Source organism: Centruroides vittatus, unplaced genomic scaffold (genome assembly GCF_030686945.1).
Source record: "Centruroides vittatus isolate TY-2023 unplaced genomic scaffold, ASM3068694v2 contig_17, whole genome shotgun sequence".
NCBI lineage: Eukaryota > Metazoa > Arthropoda > Arachnida > Scorpiones > Buthidae > Centruroides > Centruroides vittatus.
In genome coordinates this window covers 1,113,065-1,133,870 of record NW_027121033.1, presented here as the reverse complement: position 1 = coordinate 1,133,870, position 20,806 = coordinate 1,113,065, and the positions used below count along the sequence as shown (strand labels likewise).

General features: G+C 32.7%; 2 protein-coding genes across 2 annotated transcripts; one reads left to right on the top strand and one right to left on the bottom strand.

Annotated features, from left to right (window-relative positions):
- Positions 1-3,220: 3,220 nt before the first annotated feature.
- On the top strand, positions 3,221-9,354 carry LOC136969098 (rhythmically expressed gene 5 protein-like). The gene is made up of 5 exons (XM_067263203.1): positions 3,221-3,539; positions 5,715-5,781; positions 5,851-5,955; positions 6,369-6,470; positions 9,066-9,354. The coding sequence occupies exons 1-5, from the start codon at positions 3,450-3,452 to the stop codon at positions 9,086-9,088; spliced, it is 387 nt and encodes a 128-aa protein (XP_067119304.1). The 5' UTR covers positions 3,221-3,449; the 3' UTR covers positions 9,089-9,354.
- On the bottom strand, positions 9,321-20,582 carry LOC136969097 (PIN2/TERF1-interacting telomerase inhibitor 1-like). Its single transcript, XM_067263202.1, has 6 exons — positions 20,430-20,582; positions 17,681-17,803; positions 16,820-16,988; positions 14,896-14,998; positions 12,208-12,337; positions 9,321-10,046 (listed from the first exon to the last, which is right to left on the bottom strand). Exons 1-6 carry the CDS (start codon positions 20,482-20,484, stop codon positions 9,406-9,408), a joined length of 1,221 nt encoding a protein of 406 aa, XP_067119303.1. The 5' UTR covers positions 20,485-20,582; the 3' UTR covers positions 9,321-9,405.
- Between the last annotated feature and the right edge of the window lie 224 nt (positions 20,583-20,806).

Here is a 20,806-nt window from a genome sequence, read left to right as displayed (position 1 = left end):
TAAAATGGTATTTAAATACGTTTCTGGTTAATTATTTTAAATGTATTTCATATTAAAAGTGCTTAAATCTATGCAAACTCTTCTGATTTTATGTTAAAATAATAATTATTTTAATTCCTTCCGTCCTATGAGTACTAAGAGGGCCTTTCTCTAGAGTCCATACCCATCATGGGTTCGGTCAGACACGCAAGATAGTAAGAAAAGGGGCTTCACATATCCCGGTCAGACCGCACGTGAAGAGATTTCAGGGGTTTCTCGATCGCTCGGATTCGAACCCGGATCCATCAGGAGTGGATTGGATTGATGCTTTAAGGCATCAATCCAAAGTACCTCCAGAGAGGAATTTAATGGAAAACTGGCTCCTATTTAGGAGTAACACGTGAAGAAACTCCGGAAAATTCCACATGCCAGCCCGTTGGTGGGGTGTGAACCCGCGACAACAGTACTACAATGTTCAGCAGGTTTTTCTAATCTTAATTCAATGCGCCCAGATCCTACAGAGCGATAGGACGAGACCTTAAATCAGCTTCATATAGCCAGAAATTGCGAGAAGCGAGAAGAAATTCGCTATAAATCATTAATTTGTCGCAGTCGCAATTTCCCGCGATTATCTCAAAGTGACAAAAATTTAGCGAGAGGATTCATTCTCGAAATTGAATCGCTGCTTTTATCGCATCGCGAATTGCAGTTAATGGCTGTGTGAAACGCCTTTAAGGCTGATTATAATCTCTTTAGTTATGCACGAGATACCACCAGATGGTTTTAAAAGTAGCTAAGATATTAATTATATCCTTTTCATTATTACACATAATAGGCTAAATTTTCAAATTTCTGTTTGAAATTCAAGCCGATGAGTGTACGTACACAGATTCAGACAGGAAATAATGTAGCTCATCTCAGAGCTTGAACCAAGCACTTCGTCAAGATACGGAGGATCAGCATTAAGATTGTACGAGTTTAGATGAAGAAATAAAACTAACGTACAGTACAAATGAATGCAAGATTAAAGCTTAAATACGCAAATTACGTAATCCCAACCTTTTGAATATGACATAAAAATTAATTAATATTATCCTAATTAAAAGGCCTCTCAGAGGTCGAGAAAAGTTCAAGCCACTGGTTTTTGGGGCCAATAATATATTAAAAAACAATTTAAAAAATTTTATTATGTAAAAAGTATTTAGTACACAACAAAAAATAACTCTTGTTTTTAGTACAGTTGAACATCCAATAACGACCACCTGTAAACGGTGGCTATTTTTTCAGGGATGTTTTTAGAATGCATTCAAAACAACCTCCAGATAGCGGCCATTTTTGAGTTCCTATCAACCTCCTAACAACGGCCTTCAGTTGCCGCTGTTTGGAGGTTTGACTGTATAAAGAAACGGAATAAGTCCTTTTGAGGATCTTTAAACGTGACTCCCCTACCAAATGGTACTGTTTGAGTCCTCCTTTAACAGTTCTTCTTTGCGTCCGCCATTAACAGGTCCAACTGAACCGCAAATTTCGATTTAATTTACATTTCGAATGCTTAAATTTACATATTTGTTCGTTTAAAAAGTGCAATATTTTTAATATAAAATTCGAAAATTTGGTGTTTAAACCTCTCAATTATTTTCGGATCTTTATCAATAGAAACTAATAATTTTCATGGCGATTTTTTCAGACTTTTCCTTGCAATAACTCATTTAAAAAAAACTGTGTTAAGTTGTATAGAAACTGGGGATTTCATACAATTTTTTTATCCCTGTTCGGTTCATTCACTTACAAAATTGCCTGCAGTTTCGTACATCTTAAATGTAAGTAGCTGTGATCTAAGACCGTTCTATTATTATAATAATAGACTTTTTTCAACTCTAGGCTTTATTATGCTTCATTAATTCCATTCGCGTATGACTGAATGGCAAATTCTGCCATCACCCCTCATAACTTATCGCATCTTTCTTCGTTATTCTGGAGCTCAGGAAGCATTTAATTGTTAAAAAAATTAAATGTTTAAGCTACAATTATCATTAAAAATCACAAAATTATCCACTTTTATTGATATTTTTTAAGTAAAATATAAATAAATTGAGTGTCACGTGAGGTGGATGATGTTTAGATACGTGTGTTCTATAGGAAAAGAACGTATAAAAATCAACGTAAAACACTTCCCTCTTATCAAAAAATATAAAATTATATGCTTAATTACACAATTAATATAAGGGAATTGGTGTAAAATATGCTTAAACCTCATAAACACGCTGGCAAAGATGCCACGCTTAGCGGAATTAAATTAATTTAATAAAATGTATATAAAAAATACTAGAAACTATGTCCAAAAATTGCCGTTTATTAAGGTCTACGCGCTATAAAAATATCAAATTTAGCCTTTATCAAAGGAAACAAATCAGACTTATCAAATTTGGAACAGTTCTTTCTATGGAAATACACACACAAAAAAAAAAAAAATGTGACGAGTTTATTTTAAGAACAGTAAAAAAAAAAAAAAAAAACAGTTTAATTCCATTATCGGAAATTTACATTTATAGAAAAATTATTAACATACATATTTTTAAAGCATTATGACGTAATAATGCAAATTTTAAACGTCAATTTCTTTTGAATTATAACGTCACAATAACGTTTCAATTACTAAAAAAGGAAAGATGCGACACCATCGCGCCTCCTTAAGTTTTTACTTGTGTTGCGTCATAAATACAACTGGGTGATGATTATTACGTCACAATTGCCCATCGATAATTGTGACGTAATAATCGAATCGAAGTGCTTTATTCTAATAAAAGAAAAGCCCGCGTAAACAATTGAATATCATCATTTAGTTTTACTCGATTATCCGGCAATACATTAACTAAATCGCATTAGGCGAAAAAAAATCCTTGAAAATAGATTAAAGTATGACCTCGCATGCTTTGGTTCCGGAACTGTACTAATGGATATAGAGAAAACAAACTGTATTTCTTTAGAAATAACAAAACCGGAAAAACGGAGTCGCCTGAGGACAAGTACTACTACCAGGAAGTTGCCTGTGACCTTAGCAAACGGTCTCTTTGTTCGATCACACGCTTTTACTAACACCGAAACACCAGAAATCCTTCACCAAACACTAATTGTCCGAATACACCTTGTGGTTATTACAAATTAACAAACAAAACACGCGCGTAACAATAAGAAGACCCCCTAGACGGATTATTTTTAATAAATTTTTATTAAATAGGCGATGGGTGTTGATTTTTTAAGCCATTATTGCGGCATACGTTAAAGACGGTGGGGAGTTAGCGATGACGTAAGTGCTCTTACCACTCCTCTCCCCCTCCCGTAATGTTTCTCGTTTCTGACCCGATAATCACCCTTTGGCAGTAAAGCTCTACAGTCATTTTAACCCTGAATAGTCGAAAGAGGTGAACCGCTATCGACAGTTTCTTTTGCTGTGTTGTGGCTATGCGAGCATGTTGCGTTTGATCGTGTTCGTCAGCCTCTTGGCTATGGTTCGTCCCAGTGCCATCCCCATTTGGGAACTCCTCACTTACGATGAAAAGGTAAGGGAATTTTAAAAAATTTCTTTTAAGTTTTTACGAATTTTTCTCGCACGAAATGGGTTAGGACAGTTAATTAAAACAGTGGGCACCGTCCCTTAATGGTTCATTAATGGTAAAAGGTCATTCTAGCGCGTTAACTTTTCTTAATTGTGGATTTAATACATTACTCTTCTTCCATCAGGTGGCATAAATGAGCTCCTCTTGTCGAAAAAAAATTGGTTAATACACTTTATATTTTATTTAATAATTATGGGGTTTTAAAGCTTAAAATTATCTCGACCCCAACTGGCGAAGATCGTAGAAAATTGCAACTATATTAATCCACCAAAAACGAGTGCAAAATGTAGCTTAATTTAAAGTTTATAAAGGATGGCCCGTGTGTTTCTCCGTTCCAGGCCGTACACGTAAATATAAATCGTAAATGGAAGAAAATTTATGTTGTGAGGTATTCGAATACAACAGCAGTAGCCTATATGGATAAGTGATTTTTGGTCCACCCCTTAAGCGAGACGAAGCTTTTTAATTTAGGATGCGAGCGAAGATACTATTTTAAGTACTACATCTGCTCCTAAGTAGCTTTTAAGTTAGGGGAATTAGGGACTTGATAATCAACCCTTTTTTCTTTAACGAAACAAAGGAAGTAGTTTTTTTAACAAGGAAACGTGTTTTTTTTCGCCCCACCTGACACAAAAATGCGATATCAAAGCGTTACCTTTTAAAGGGCTAACGTAGGTGTAGCGATTGCGTTGTTGTGTGGACATGTGAACCGCATAAAAACAGGATCTGTGACATCACAATTGTTACCAAGTTTAAAGATCTAACCAGTATTAAGTGTCCTTAACGCACGACTTAATACTTTTTTTTTAATAGATAAAATTTGGAAGAAGTTTTGGATCCAAACAATTTTATCTCTGTTTCTGATCGTTTTTCAAGTGTTCACAATGTTTTAACCTTATGCAATTACTTTAAGATCGAGTAATTAAGTGTTATAGATCACTATGCCACTCCCCAGAAATTACATATTTAGTTCATTAGTTCTACTTAATAAATGGAGTAAAACGGAGCTTATGATTCTTAGATTGGTATCTGTTGCAGTTTAAAGTAAGGTTATCTGGTTTATAAATAATGTTTTAGGTCTTTTACCATTGTTTAAATGTGTATTGTGGCATCAGAATGTTGGTAAATACAATAACCTTCCAGTTCATTTTGCGCTATAAATTATAAACCTGACTCGTTTTGTCTTGTACATTTTAACAAAAACACGCGACGGGGCTGGACTTATTATTGTGGCCCTAAGCTATATAACACGTAATAGGCCCTTCCCCTCTACAATATAAAGGATACACGTAAAAAAACGAGGCCCCAAGCTGCAGCCTTGTTTGGTTTATCTGCAAATCCGGCCTTTTTCCTTGTTCTACGACGTAAAATCTATAAAAATAATTAATTAATCGAGTTTTTTTTAACACGTGGATGCTCGAAATCGAAGATTAATCGATTTCCGTAACACGTGGATGTTCGAAATCGTAAATTAATCGGTTTCTGTGTCACGTGGATGGTCATAAATTAATCGATTTATTTAGGACATGTAATGAAAAAAGATGTAAATTAATCAGTTCCTTCAGCACATGATATCACACAAGATATATATTTTCATTTTTTTTCAGTGTTGTAATGTACAAACATGTGCGTTAATCTCTTCCCTTCACGTGTTAAACATTCAGGAATGTAAATAAATCAGTGAATCTCAGGTGTGAAGCGGCATGAACATGAATTTAACTATTTCTTCAGCACGCGGTAAATTCAAAATTGGAAATGAATCTGTTTCATTAAGTTCCAGTTTTGTAAATGAATGTTTTGTCGACACGTGGAAGTTCAAAAATAATCAGTTTCACTTCAACACGTGGTGAAATGTATAAAAATTAATCGATTTTTAACACGTGGAAATAAAAATCGATTTAGTTCTAACAAATGGAAACACAAACTAATCTAGTTTTCTCTGATCTCACTTGAATGCATATAAAATTTAAGAGAAATTTAATATTTAGGACCCAAAAAAGTGTAGAAATATAAAAATTAATTCAGTTTTTCGTCATATAAACGCACGCAATTAAAGCTAAACCACTCTTTTAATTATTTAACATTAATTAACCTGAAATATCTTAATTATACTTACAGGTGACAGAATTACTCAAGATATTCTCGAATCTTCTCCAGCAACACTGTAAAAATTCTTATGTTGCAGGTAAAAGAAGCGTTTTTTGATATAATGAACTAATTTTTATGGCATTGTTAAGCTTATTATTTTAAACAGGATGTAAACAAATACTTTCAAACCATGGAGTGGCTAATCTTCTAAGTTTTGATGAGGACACGTTGAATTTGCTGGACCCTTATCAACGAAACAGCAAGAACATAAGTAAGTACAATGCGCCGTGAACTACACCAGGACGTTGCTCTGCATGTAAGGTCATTAATACGCCAAAAATATCTATAATTCATTATTTATGAGGAGTGTAAACCTCTAAATTGTCTAGCGGGTGGCAAATTTTCAAGGTTTTCCTAAAAGTCGCTTGAGAATTTCGGCATTTAACAATCCCACAACCTAAATACGTTCACTAGAAATATTTACATATATAATTAAGGCTAGTACAAAAGTTGCTCTATTTCCAATCTTTTGACCTGTTCTGGCTCCAACAGGCGAGTCACGTCCTCTTACACAATATTTTAAATAACAATTGAACTAATAGAATTCATTGACGTGAAAACGTGAATTTATTTACTTAGACACCATCTAAACTTGTGCAATTTCTCCATTTTTTTTCTTTGCAGTTTGGAATGCAGTTCTACAACCACACCAACTCCACCACCACTCCAAGCCATTACATTCGAGTGAATCTCAAACCAATTACCAGCAATTGGATAAGTATAATTGTGAGTTTTTATAAATATTTTCAAGTGTAAAACCAGTTTAAAATCAACCATTTGACTCTAGACTTTGAACTTTTAATGATTAGCAGCATCTTAGATATTTTTAAACCTCAATTCTTTTGTGTTTAAATGTTATCTAGTTGCTTAATTAACAGCATAACTCATCTCAAGCTTATTTTTTTAAATACCCACTCTCTTGCTTAATTACTGTGAATGAATGATGCACAAACTACATCTGAGTTCTAATTTTATAAATTCTATTTAACATATCATCATCTTGATAATGATATCTCTAAATCTGTATTGTTAATCATTATTTTTCAAGTTTTGGAATTATATTTTACCTTTTATCTGCCGAAAGAATGACTTTTGTTATCGAGAAAGATAGTATCGGGTGTGTAGCCGAGCAGCATTTGTTGTTTTCTGATACCGTCGATACTTCGTTTAATTATATCTGCGGTAGACAATCTGTTTTGACCCAATTCTTCTTAACTGATGGAGAGTGAATTTTTTTCTCTCAATAACTCTATTCTTATGTATGACCTTTCAGTGTTTCTCCATATTCATCTACTGTTCTTTGAAAATGATCTAGAAAACACCTGTGCCATAATTTAGAGAAATTATTTCCTTTTGTTACTTAAATATTTTAAATTCAGATTAATGTTAATTAAAATAACTTCATCAATGCTATATTTTTGTAAGGAATTCTATATTCTTAGTTTGGTTTGATGGCAATGCAACACATGGGCATCTCCCAGGATGACTTTCCATGAGAAATTGACCCATTTAGGTGTTATACACTTGAAGAAAATCCATAAAACTACATGTGGCCAGTCCATTGAAATGTGAACCCTACTGGGGTTCAATGGTTTTATCCACTCGGCCACTGGTGGGCCTATTTTACATCTTTTCTCATTCCTGAATTTGAGATTATTATTATTATTAGCTATGAGTTATTATTTTACTAAACAAATTCATTAAACTTCAGGGGCTCATAGTGCATACTAACCCTATAGATTAATGTTAATTTTACTAGAAATATCTTGAAGTATGCATTCTAGTAATAACAAAACATTCTACATATTTCAATTGTTCAAATAAAATGGCAAAAGAACCCACTACTCTTAAGCCCCATACAAGCACTCAACAGCCCAGACTATGGCAATGATAAAATCAGCTGAAAATTGCAATTTAACTGAATTTTCTTTTGGTTGATTGTATGGAACTGGAGTTTCTATATATATCTGTAAATAACTTATCTTTAATAACTGACTGTAATCAACTATAGTCATTTAAGTGTAATCTTCTTGAGTCATTTCACGTTAACTTAGTCGTAATCTGCTGTTAAATATTGTTTATATATTGTGTGTTAATGTAATATGAATATTGTTTACATTTTGTAAACGTCCCCGATCAAAACACTGTAAAATACCTCTATTTTCACCCCCTTTACTACACACTATCTTACCTCTTCCTCCTTCCTCTCTTCAGTCCATTTCAACCCAAGGTTATACCTACGAGTGGAACTTGAGTTTTTGCCAAATTTCTAGATAAAGTGAAGTGTGAAACTGGAAAATTTTAGTATAATAACTTTGAGACATCAGAAGATATCAAGGTAGGTTAATTATGCACAGAGCTGCATAATTAACCTACCTTGATACCTCATAGAACATTGTATAATTAACCTAACTAGTTAAGATAGCCATGAATTGTTAAGACACTAAAGTTTTCTGTGACATAAGCCATATTCATGCACCCATTAGTGGGAAGCATGATTATGAGTTAGCACTGTAAAAAACTTGGATTCCATATAGCCAAACAATATACTACATATGATTAGTTGTCATCTGGAAATTCTTGGCAGTGTTAATTTGGAAGTACAGTACTGTATTGAGGGCAGGTTAATAGTACATGGAATTGTTTTAAGCATACAAAAACTTAATGGATTAACAGTACAAAAAATTATTCATTCTAAAATTATCTATTTGCATGTTCTGTAAAAATAAACAACTTTGCTCTGGTTTTAAATTGAATATATTAATTATTTTGATGTAAAACTCAATTTCGATTAGTATTTTATTACATTTTTAAAATTTAACTGGCTATTTTGCAGTTAATTAACAAATTAAAGTTTAAACACTATAGCAATAGTTCACAATTCTCTAAAGATGAAAACCTTTGTCATTGTCATCCAATGCGCAGAAAAGAGTGACGGAGTAACCCCTTTTTGTACATTAGACAACAATGACAAAAGGTTCAGAACAGCAGTTACCCGAACTACCACTAACAACATGCAGTTCATATACTTAAAAACTTTGAGTAAATCACTGAAAACTTGACTGAGATGTCGTACCTTGTCCTTCATTACATACAGCCTCCATTATTTGTTTGTCCAACCCATCAGCACCACAAAAAAGGCTCTCTCAGCACCCACAGAGCAAAGTTAATAGGTCAATTAACAAAATTTGTGAAATATTGCTTTATAGAAATGATTTAAACTGTTCTTAAGTATACCGCTTCATTAACAAAATCTATGTAGATATAAGAATTGTCTCTGTAAAATTTCTTGAATTTTAATTCAATTTTCTGTATTTCTAGATTCTCCTTACTATGAAATTTAAAGAACCAAGCTGAACTTCATTACTGCAAATTCTATAATTAATATTTGTAATATATGTGTAATGTGTATATTTACTTGTACTTATGTCTTATGTATACGCATTGTGTCTTAATTTAAAATTTGTAAATAAATTTTTTGTTGGTGTATTTCATTAATTTTGATAAATAACCATTGTTTAATAAACTTTATGCTTCAATAAACAATGGGAAAATCATAATTAAATTGTTCAGAAGTGTAGCAATAATAAATATTTATTATCATTATAAATTCTTTATCAATCAGTGTTTTTTGTTGATTCTGTAACAATTGAACAAAAATTTAAGCATCCGCCAAACTTCCGTTTCCATATCCAGTGATAAAAAGTAAATTGCTAGTTCCTATCATTGAATTGTTTACATTATTATGCAAATTCACACACTTTTCTATTGTTGACAAGACACTGCTGTTAGGAAACGTGTCCGCAAATTCCCTTATTTCATAGTAAACTTTACGCCTCAAATGAAAGTTTGGGTGAAAATCAATTTTACTGTCGGCAACTTCAATATTTCTCTCTCTCTTAGCTTTCTTCTTACGAAAACTATTCTTGGTTTTCTTATCCGCAACTTCTGTATCCATAGCTGTAACCTTCATACTATTTTCGTTACAATCCTGTTCTAAATGTTTCCTTTTCTTTCCTTTCTTAACCCTTTCAGTTAATGTATTACTTGATTTATTTTCATTACAGATTTTAAGTTTAGTAACTGAAACTGTATCCTTGTTATAACTTTTGTTATCCTCGTTCAAACCTGTATCAGATGGTGGTGACGAACACATTTCTGTCTTTCCTTCAGAAATTTCTGGATTGTATTCATCCAAATTTTCTGATTGCACAGAAAAACCATTCGGAGTTAACTTGGAATCAATAACGTTCTCACAACTTGCATCAGACATTACTGATTTGTTTGTATTATCTTCAGGTTCTGAAATATATTTATTGTTATTAGTTTATTTATACATAATGTAATTAAAAATTGGTTTATTTTCAAACTTAAAATTTCAGATTTATCCTCAACACATGGTTTTTTGCAGATAAATCTGGTCCCGTCCCTCACGCCAGGCCACACTGTTTGTAAACCTGGTTGAACTCATGATGGACATGATTAAAAAGACTCTCTTAGCACCCACAGGGTAAAAAAAACCCAAAATAATTTTAATATTAATCACATTTTATTTTCATTATAATATTGTCTTTGCAATACAATTAAATGTTTAAATAGATTACCAAACTTAAGCTTAAATTATTGGATTTTCAGGCTGAATTAAGGTTATATTAATATGAGAGCGATTGAAGGTATAAGGGCATTGAATGTCTACGTTCAGTGATAGTTTAATAGTAGTATACTTCTACAATAAATTCAAATTACCAGAACAAAAATAAAACATTTAAGTAACTTGCCCATTGCATATCCTATGCATATGGAGGCAGCCAAAGTGAATAGGTGCAAGTCTGTAATTGTAATTTAAAACAGGCTTTAACCTATCCAATTGCTTAACTTGCATTGCCTTACAAATTGCCTTTTAAACATGAATAACTTACAACTTATATACATAAAATTATGGTAATATATAACTAAATGTGAAGCACAATTGAAGGACTATCATAGATTCAAGTCACGCTCTGGATTAATCTCTTCCTCCACAATTCTTTTTCAAATTTAAAATGAATTTGTAATTATCGATACGACAACAACTATCGACGTTTAAACCAAATTTTGATAATTAATTAATTTAACTAACCTTATTGTATCCAGAATATAAATAATCTAGTGGTTTAATGTTACTTTTGAAACTCATCTGTGCAAAACTGGCTAACTACACACAATCAGATTACTGCTTATTGTTAATGCTATCAAATTATTAATGAATTAAATAAATAAATGTTATGCAGCAACAGCTGATTCAAGAGAGTTCTAATCAATAGCTTCAACCAAGAGACCAGAGTTTGGGTCTGAGATGAATCTTTTAGAAATTTGTTGAGTGTATATGTTGTGTTCGTCTCTCGCCACCCAATTATTAAACCGTAGGCTTGGCTGGACCCCAACTAGTTAAAAACTGCTTTATTAATGTCCTTAGGGCAGATAAATATCTAGAATAATTGCTTATTCTTTCTTTTAAGACCAGTTGCGGAAGTTGTAAAATGCATTAGAACAGTGGTTCCCAACCTTTTCTAGGATGCGAAACACTTTTGTGAGCAATTTTCTTTAGCAAAACACTTACTTAATTTAATATGAAATACATAAGCTTGTCATCAGTTATTTTATTAGAATTGAGCAGTTATAATTCAAAATCTCTACTCATATTATTAATGCCAATTTTAAGACAGGAAAAAATATACCTAAATAACTTTAATGGGAAACTTGTGCCTGATGTTTTTTACATATTTCATTCAGTTTTTATCATTGCCTTTATCTTATTCGAAACAGTAGTATACTCCATAAGCACGAGTCGTACATATATATTTAAGTTTATGAAAATTTTATGATTTTAATTTTTTGATATTCGGCGGCTCGAATACGATTGTACACTTTCCGATTTGCGACTAAATCTGCGAAACACTTGGGCTTACCGAACACCGGTTGAGAACCACTGCATTAGAATCTATAGAATTACGGTCAATGTGTTACAGGAGTGTATAAATCTTCAAGATAAACAGCGGCATAAGTTAGCCAGCTGATTTATTCTGTTGATTAACAAAGAAATAAGACTTTTGACAGCTCCATCTCCAATTCCAACAAGAATACGCATTTATTTAGACTATTTAAACAAAGTTTATCTTAATAATTTGTAAAATATATTCTTAAATATGTATATTTGTGTATAATATCTAATATATATTTTCATCTACACTTCAATCCCACCCGCACTTTCACTTACTCATTTCTTATTCCTTCACCTCATTTACCATTGCTCTTGGTAAAACAACTGTGCAGTAAAACTTGTTAACTGGCTGACAGCCATCTACTAAATCAAATTAGCTCATTCTTCAGACTAATGAGAGTTTAAAAGTGTGTTATTCTTTAGTTTAAATGGTAATTTGTACCCAAGCGTTAAGAATTTAATAATTCAATTAAATTTACTCACCATTATCATCAATCTTTTTATTTTGAATTATGTGATTTCCCATTTTCTCAGAAAAGTATTCTTGAATACTCTTCTTGCTGGTATAAGTGTTTTCATATAAATCATCATTTAATAACTGTTTTAATCTTTCCTATTAAAGAAAACAATTTTTAATCATTAAAAAATAGATGTCAGCATAACTGCCTATCTCTAGATGAATTATTTACTATTTAATTAATTAATTGCATAGAAAAGTATACTCTGATAATTCAGCAGTTCATTTGGCTTTGAAAAACTGGGTTTATGTTGATGTTCATATATCGAATTAAGTCTTAGTGTTCTATGTTATACAAACCTGATGCTAAAAGAAGCTTCAAAGTATTCATTTATTCAACAATAAACTTCTTAAATATGCCCAATTTTGTGCATGCATGTTTATGTACACATTTATTAAACATTATAAAAACAATATACTCACTTTAGTTGTTTTGCTGACTCAAAATGTATCTATTATAAATGTGTAACACTTCCCCCGTGGGGGAATTTCAAATACCTTCTTACTTGTTAGTGTACAGTACATTCTCTTGACGTACCGTATTAAAACACAATCAAAAACGCGTTTAAAATAGTATAATAAAAGCAGAGTTCTTCACAGTAAGCCTTAATCCTGTCCCTCTCCCCCGCAAGGAAATATCGAAAAATTCCTATTTAGTGTATATTCTGTTGACGTAACCTATTAAAACGCAATTAAAAACGCAAAAAACCGCATGTAAAACAGTATAAATAGAAGCCGAGTTCTTCACAGTAAGCCTTAATCCTGTCCCTCTCCCCACTGGGAAATATCGAAAAATCCCTTTTTAGTGTATATTCTGTTGACGTAACCTATTAAAACGCAATTAAAAACGCAAAAAACCGCATCTAAAATAGTATAATATTGGGTTGTTCGGAAAGTTTGTAGCAATTTTTGATAGCTGACAGTTGAGACGCCAATAGACACAAAAATGATTAGAATTGTACAAACCAATGAATATTACGATAAATGACCTTGAGATGCGTCCGTTACACAAAAACCGTTAAGATTATTCAAATAGCATTTAATTTGTCTCATTGCAAAAAATGGATGCGAACAACGTGCATTATCAACACTTGTTTCTTTTCTTTTTTCGTAAAGGCAAAAATGCTGTACAAACAGCAAAAAAGATATGAGATGTTTATGGTGGGAGTGCTGTATCAGAATCAACTGTTCGAAAGTGGTTTGCAAAATTTAAAACGGGTAATTTCAGCCTTGAAGATGCTCCTCGCTCAGGAAGACCTCCTGTTATTGAAGAGGACCACATCAAAGCATTATTGGATGAAAACCCTCATTACACAACTCGAGAGATTGCAGACATAGTGAAGTCATCAAACAGTACTGTATTTCAACATCTAAAGAAACTTGGATACGTGAATCGTTATGACATTTGGTTACCTCACGACTTAACAGAAAAAAACTTACTGGATCGCATCTCCATTTGTGATTCTCTTAAAAGACGAAATGAAAATGACCCTTTTCTGAAGCATTTAGTGACAGGTGATGAAAAGTGGATCATTTATAACAACATCAGCCGAAAATGATCATGGGGTAAGAAAAATGAATCACCATTAAAAATTCCAAAGGCTGGTCTTCATCCAAAGAAGGTCATGCTCACTGTCTGGTGGGATTGGAAAGGAATCCTGTACTACGAGCTGCTTCCACAGAATCAAACAATTGATTCTAATAAGTATTGTTCCCAATTGGATAAGCTGAACATGGCAATTAAAGAAGAACGTCCGGAACTGGCCAATAGAAAAGACATTGTGTTTCACCAAGATAATGCCAGACCTCACACGTCTTTACGAACACGCCAAAAATTATTGGAACTAGGCTGGGATATTTTATCCCACCCCCTTACTCACCCGACCTTGTCTCGTCGGACTACCATTTGTTCCGTTCTCTACAAAATTCCCTTCATGATAAAAACTTTGATACTTTGGAAGCTTGCAAAAACCATGTGGATCAGTTTTTCGTGGGAAAAACTGGAAAGTTCTATGAAGAAGGTATCATGAAGCTGCTCCATAGATGGCAACACGTCATTAAAAACAATGGCGCATACATAATGGAATAAAAGTATATTTTTAGTTTTAAAACAATTTCTTTTATTTCTCTTAAAAATCGCTATGAACTTTCCGAACAACCCAATAGAAGCCAAGTTCTTCACGGTAAGCCTTAATCCGCGTCCATCTCCACCCAGTAGGGGGAATTTCGACATGTATATTATATAAAAACACGTGCGTATTCGAATGCAACGTTGTGTCAAAATTTCGAAGGAATCGGTAGGAACAAACAAACGTTGTATTTTATTTATATAGATAGGTAGAAAATGATCTGCTTCAGTCCATTCTCACAGAAAAGCATAATGCCTCACAGAAAAGCAAACTTAGGTCGTCGGAAGTTAGCGCCATCTGTTGGACATAAAAGCCTTAATCTATATATAAATATATTTTTGAAAGGGGGGAAATGGTGATCTTCACATATGCCACAAACCTTCGCGGGAGTGTATTAAACAACTTCCCAAAGTTTCATGGCAATCGGATAAATGGTGTGGTAATGCATGAAGGACAAACACACACACACAGACATGACATGTTTATGTACACATTTATTAAACATTATAAAAACAATATACTCACTTTAGTTGTTTTGCTGACTTTTTTCTTTTTTTTTCCAAGGATAGCATCTAAATCATTTGAACTATAATTCGACATGTCTTTTCCTTTGAAAAACTTTTTATAGCTATAAAAATTAGTAAGTTAAATATCATAAAACTTTTAGGTAAATAATAATTTCTAATAGAATTTATTAAATTTGCAATATTACACAGAAGTTTAAATCTTTAAACAGCTAAAAGAAACAAAACACAAGACTTCAAATAACGTATAAGGAGTACCCCAAACTTTATCACCAGTTTTCTGTTTCTTATGTCAGAATATTAATGATGGAGTTGATATTATCAAAAGTATTTGCAGCTTAACAGATATATATTACAAGAAAGACACGCATTAAGTGAACATTATGGAGCGTAGTTAGACTAACCTATATGATATAGTTTATTACTCGTATCGACTGTATGTAACATAATTAGAAGTATTTACGCACCTAAACATTTCTGTGAAATCACTGCCTTTTCCTTATTTAGTTTCATTTATAGGTATAGGTCCTTTCCATTACTAACCACCCTTGTCAAGCTACAATTTGAAAAAATTGTAGACCTATGAATCTCCACTGTTGTAGGTCTGTCCTTCCTTAATCTCGATAACGAAATTAAATAGATGAAAGTCAAGACTAGATATGGAAAGCATAGAGGCAGGAGGCTCCGATTAACTATATATACACTTTCAGTTTGTACTGAAAGTCATGTTATTTCAACTCAAAACTTTTCTCCTGAAAGGAGTTAGATAGATGACTGGCATGACTCTATTGCTAATGAAACAGTATGATGTACAGAAGCAAGACAATACTAATTTCAGGTGAAGAGCATATATTTTAAATTAAATTAATTAAAACTTGCAGCCCAGCATTATAACAATGTCACGGTAAAATAATTTCTCATTTAATGTGGATTTGGATCCAGAAAAAGTCATAACACTTGAAAACACCATTTAGTTTCTGATCAAAGTAATGTGAGTATTTACAGCAATCAAATTTCCTAAATTTGTAAAAACTAATATAAGAAACAAGTCGGTCAGATGGTACACATTTTAGTATCAGCTTAATGTCAAGGAGACTCCAGATTTTTAATCAAGAGATTGAATGGATCAGAGCATCATTCCTCATTCTGCACAAATAAGGGAATTTCAAGTTCCCTCTTGTAATTTTGTCCAGATTAAAGGAGGTGTACCTGTATATAGTTACTGCATAAAAAAAAATTATAGCTAAGACTGCAGCAAAATAAAAAATGTGTTAAAATATTTTTAAATTAATTCCAATTAACCTAAGAGTAAATACTAATTTTAAAAAATATCAAAATAAGATATCAAAATTATAGAAGTACAATTAATTGGGTGATCCAGATGATCTTGTATTTTTCCCCTATTTTCCTTATTATTTTGTATCTTTTTTTTTTGTGTATATATTATTTTGTTCAAATAAATAACTAAATATATGATAACGAAGAAAAACAATGTTAAATATTATTTAATCTGAAAACAACAACTGTATCTGCAGGTCAGGTTGCACCTAGCAAAAAAAGTTAATAATAAAAACATGCAAGTAAAAACCTTGCTAAATTAAGCACACCCTGTTTAACACTGCATAAAGAAAACTTTACATTATTGGCACTGTAAATGGCTGCTTAGTCAAAAGATTTCTGGATCACATGTGACTCTGTGTTCATGAAGTTACTGCACAAGGAATTTATAATGACATTACAGTTATACATACAATATTGCATACAAGACTGTACACTCAACTGGTACCAAATGAACAATTTACAGTCCTCATATACAATATTGTAAATAAAAATTTAATGTCATTACAAATTTCTCACTGCACAGTAACTTTTCAGACATCTTGTATATAACTGTCCCAAAAATATCTAAAAATAAAATTGCTTACTAAATCCTAAATTTAGATATTTGTAGTTTCTTAGTCTTGGTAGCGGGTTCCGGCTTTTCGGTCGTATCCGTTTCTTTACTTTGAAAATGTCCATTCAGCGACAATAGTAATGAATTAAAATCGTCTTGATGGGCAATCCAATCATCTTCGGCTCCAACAAAACCAACTCCTGCAATAAATTTTCCAACTCACTATATTAGCAATTAAAGCTAAACCTCATATATTTTACAAAAAGTATACATTACAAGTTTTATATTACTTAACCAATAACGGTTTTCCTTAACTCTAATTTTCGAAACCAAAATATTCCAAATTTTCATATTTGACTTAAAGAATGGTTTCAATCAGTTTTCTTACGCAAGTTTTGCATTTCATATAGAAATAGAGTGAGTTAACAGTCTCCATACACTAAATTGACCAATGTGGTCCCTATAGGGACAAGTGAATAAACCCACTAAGCATGAGTTCGCATGTGACCAACAGACTGGTCATGGAGTTTTTCAGGTTTTGTGTGTGTTCCTAACACCTAAATAGGCACCGGTTTCCCATAGAGGGAAGATCACCCTTGTCCCATCAATCCAATCAGTGTAGTGGCATCAACATCCCCACACTTCTTCAAGATCCTGCCATCTATCAAGATGTTATTAAAATATAACTTTTATATTACTAATTATTTTGAAAATGCAAAAAAGACTTAATTAAATGGTTACAGATGAGTTTTAAAATATTGAAATATTTCATATTTACATAAACATTACATTTAGATCATTTTAAGTTAGTTGATAATCCTCTCTCTCCTACTCGCAGTCAATTCAATTTCGGGAAGACTGCCGTACAAAAGTACAATAAAAGAACACATACCTTTCCGATCGTCCTTGTTAGAAACTTTAATATGCGAAGTGTTTCCGTCTTCGTTCTTTCCTAATCCTTTACCATCCTTCCATCCCATTTTGGTGAGCATTTTAAATCCGAATCGTTCTTTATCTTGAGATATTTAAAATGTTAAGAAATTAATCATCAATCAATAAATTCATAATTACATTAATATTTTATTTTTTCTCTATGAAAACAATTTTTAGTACAGCAATGTTATATAAATTATGCAAAGCAATAAAACATATATAATACAGTCCATATACGAGAACTTGTAAACGGTGAAGATATTTTTCATTGTGTCACAAGTAAGTTGAAGAAGAATCACAAAGCATGCAATCCTGAAGGTAAAACTGTAGATATAAATAACACTGTTGTCACCTTATCAGGGCTATAGACCATATTAAAAAAAACAAAGAAGTCAAAGGAACCATACACGTGACCCTTTCAAGATATTCACCTCTAACTGTGGAACCCCAGAGACAACAGTTACAGTCGCCATCTTGCTCATGGATGTCGTGCTTGGAAGCAAGTTATGTTATATGTAGCGTTGCCACAATTGCCAAGCATAGATATGGGACAGTTATTTAAATGCTAAATAAATAAAATGTGAAAAAAGTGGGTTTATTTTACTCTGATAAAAAATCAAAGTTTAAACAATCCAATAAAATAAACACGTAGAATAATAAAAAAGATGTAAGGCTAATCCTTTTCAGCTCAGCCATATTTTAAAGTTGATTTTACTTTCTTAATTATATCATTTTCTTCTTTCACATAATTATAAAGTTGGGTGCAACTCATTTTAAAATTATAATGATAAATCGAAATTGCTTCAATTGTCTCCATTGACAACCTGTATCTTTCGTCTGATCATTGAGTTGACATTAATTAGGGAAAATATTCTCTCCACATTTGCATTGTGGGCTGGAATGGCAAATATGTATTTGCACAGCTTTATTAGATACAACTTCTGATCAATATGCTTTGTATCTGCAAAAAACTTCAGCCATTTCTCTTCCATACTCAATTTCATAGTTGCTTCACAGTTATGATTGGTATTATTTTTCTCTAAATAATCTTTTAGATATACAAATTGGTTGAATAGAATCTGATGTTGCCAATTTCGATGGTTCTTACTTGTAAAAATGCCATTAACCATAGTCCATGGATAATGGCAGTATGAAAATTACAAACAGAGCACAGTGCTTCAAATTCAGTTTGATCTTTCTTTATAAATGACCAATTTTTGGTATATTCATCTTTAAAATGACACTTCCTCTTTGGCTTCTTTTATTACAGGTATTAAAATGGTTTTACCTAAAAAAGACTTGATGTGCAGGATTGAGCAATTAGTTATTTTATTACACATGTGCAAAACAAATTAGTGTTCACTGAGCTCTGATAGTCGAGACTGATTGAGAGATCCAGGGTGCCACTACACACCGGCTGCCTCATACAGAGTTTAGGCAGAAAATGGGACAAATAGTAATATGGGACTGAGTTGTGAAATACAGTGACAGTCCCATATATACAGGACATACAGCAACCCTAGTTATAGGCATATCAACCAGTGCCTATAACAAATAATAAATGCACTAACTACTGACTAAAAACAGCTTTTACCTGGAATCAATACTACTGCCTATTCTCCATGCTCTGCATCAGTGGCGTAGCGCAGGTGTCAGCTGCCTAGGGCAGACTAAAATTTCCCCGCCCCCTTAAATAAAATACGGGGAATCCCTACAAGTCAGTACAGACAGTGTTGTCAGTCACTACAATGAGCAAGAAGTCAATATTATACATTCATTTAAAAAAAGGGGACTCCCCAGTTTCGTCACAGAATAAGTAATAAAAAATTCTGTGCTCATTTCAATTGGTCCAAATCGTAGGTGTGATAAAAATATGACACAAAATGGTTCAAATTTTTACAAGATATTATTATTATTTATTGTGAAAAAATGCCGCTCCTGCCGCCCCCACTACACTACGCCACTGCTCTACATATAGTTGTGCACTGAGGTACTCACGTGGGGACAGCCCCCGCACTCCTTAAAACTATATAATACTCCACAAACAGTCAAGTGGGCTATTCAAAACCAGCGTAATTAGATGGACTAACCAGTTAGGTTAAAGTGTACCTAGGTAGCCCCTATGGTGGCACTTCTAGAATCTTGATAGCATTTGCGATTAGAAATACAAATTTTTAATTTTTGTGGGCCCGAGGACGCACATTCTAACCTAACCTAACCTATTCTAATAAATTACCGAATTATTCTTTTCTTCTGTTTGCTGGAATCAGGGAACACATTCTAACCTAACCTAACCTAACCCCTAATAAATTTCCAATAATTTGGTAATTTATTAGAATAGGTTAGGTTAGGTTAGAACATGCGTTCTCAGGGCCCATGAAAATTAAAAATTTGCATTTCTAATCGCAAATGCTATCGAGATTCCGGAAATGTCGCCATAGGGGTTACCTAGGTACACTTTAACCAATAGTTAAATGTGACAATCTTAGCAGAACATGCAGTGTGACTCTCAAGCTTGGAAGTAGGTTGATTTCAATGGTCTATCACACAAAGTAGAGGTACAGTTTCTTTGACTTTTTTGCTCCTATGCTTATGGTCTACAGCTCTGTTAAAGTCTCAAGAGTGTCATTCAGATCTGCAATTGTACCCTTGGCTGATCTATACATTTATATTTGACCTAAAGTAACTTGTACTAAAATCTAATTTACCTTTAGCCCATAAGTTTCCATTAGGATTCAAACTCAATTTAACGTTTCTAGGCATAACTCAAAGTAACATAAAATCAAAAACTTCTCTATTTTCGTTACTACTATTGAAATAGACACTACGACCACGTCCAGCAACTGGGAGAAGCCATATTTGCAAACACCGCCCCCTCCCTTTAAAAATAAAATTAATTCCATAATATAAATCTTAAACGAATGTAAATAAATTTGCGAATATTTTATAAATTTCTTTACCTTTATTAGTAATAATAATTTAGAAATTATATATTAAAAATATAACTTATTATTTTATTATTGAATTTTGACACAGATGGCGCTTCCGTCGCAAATATTTGAATTTGATTTTATAGAGGTGAAGT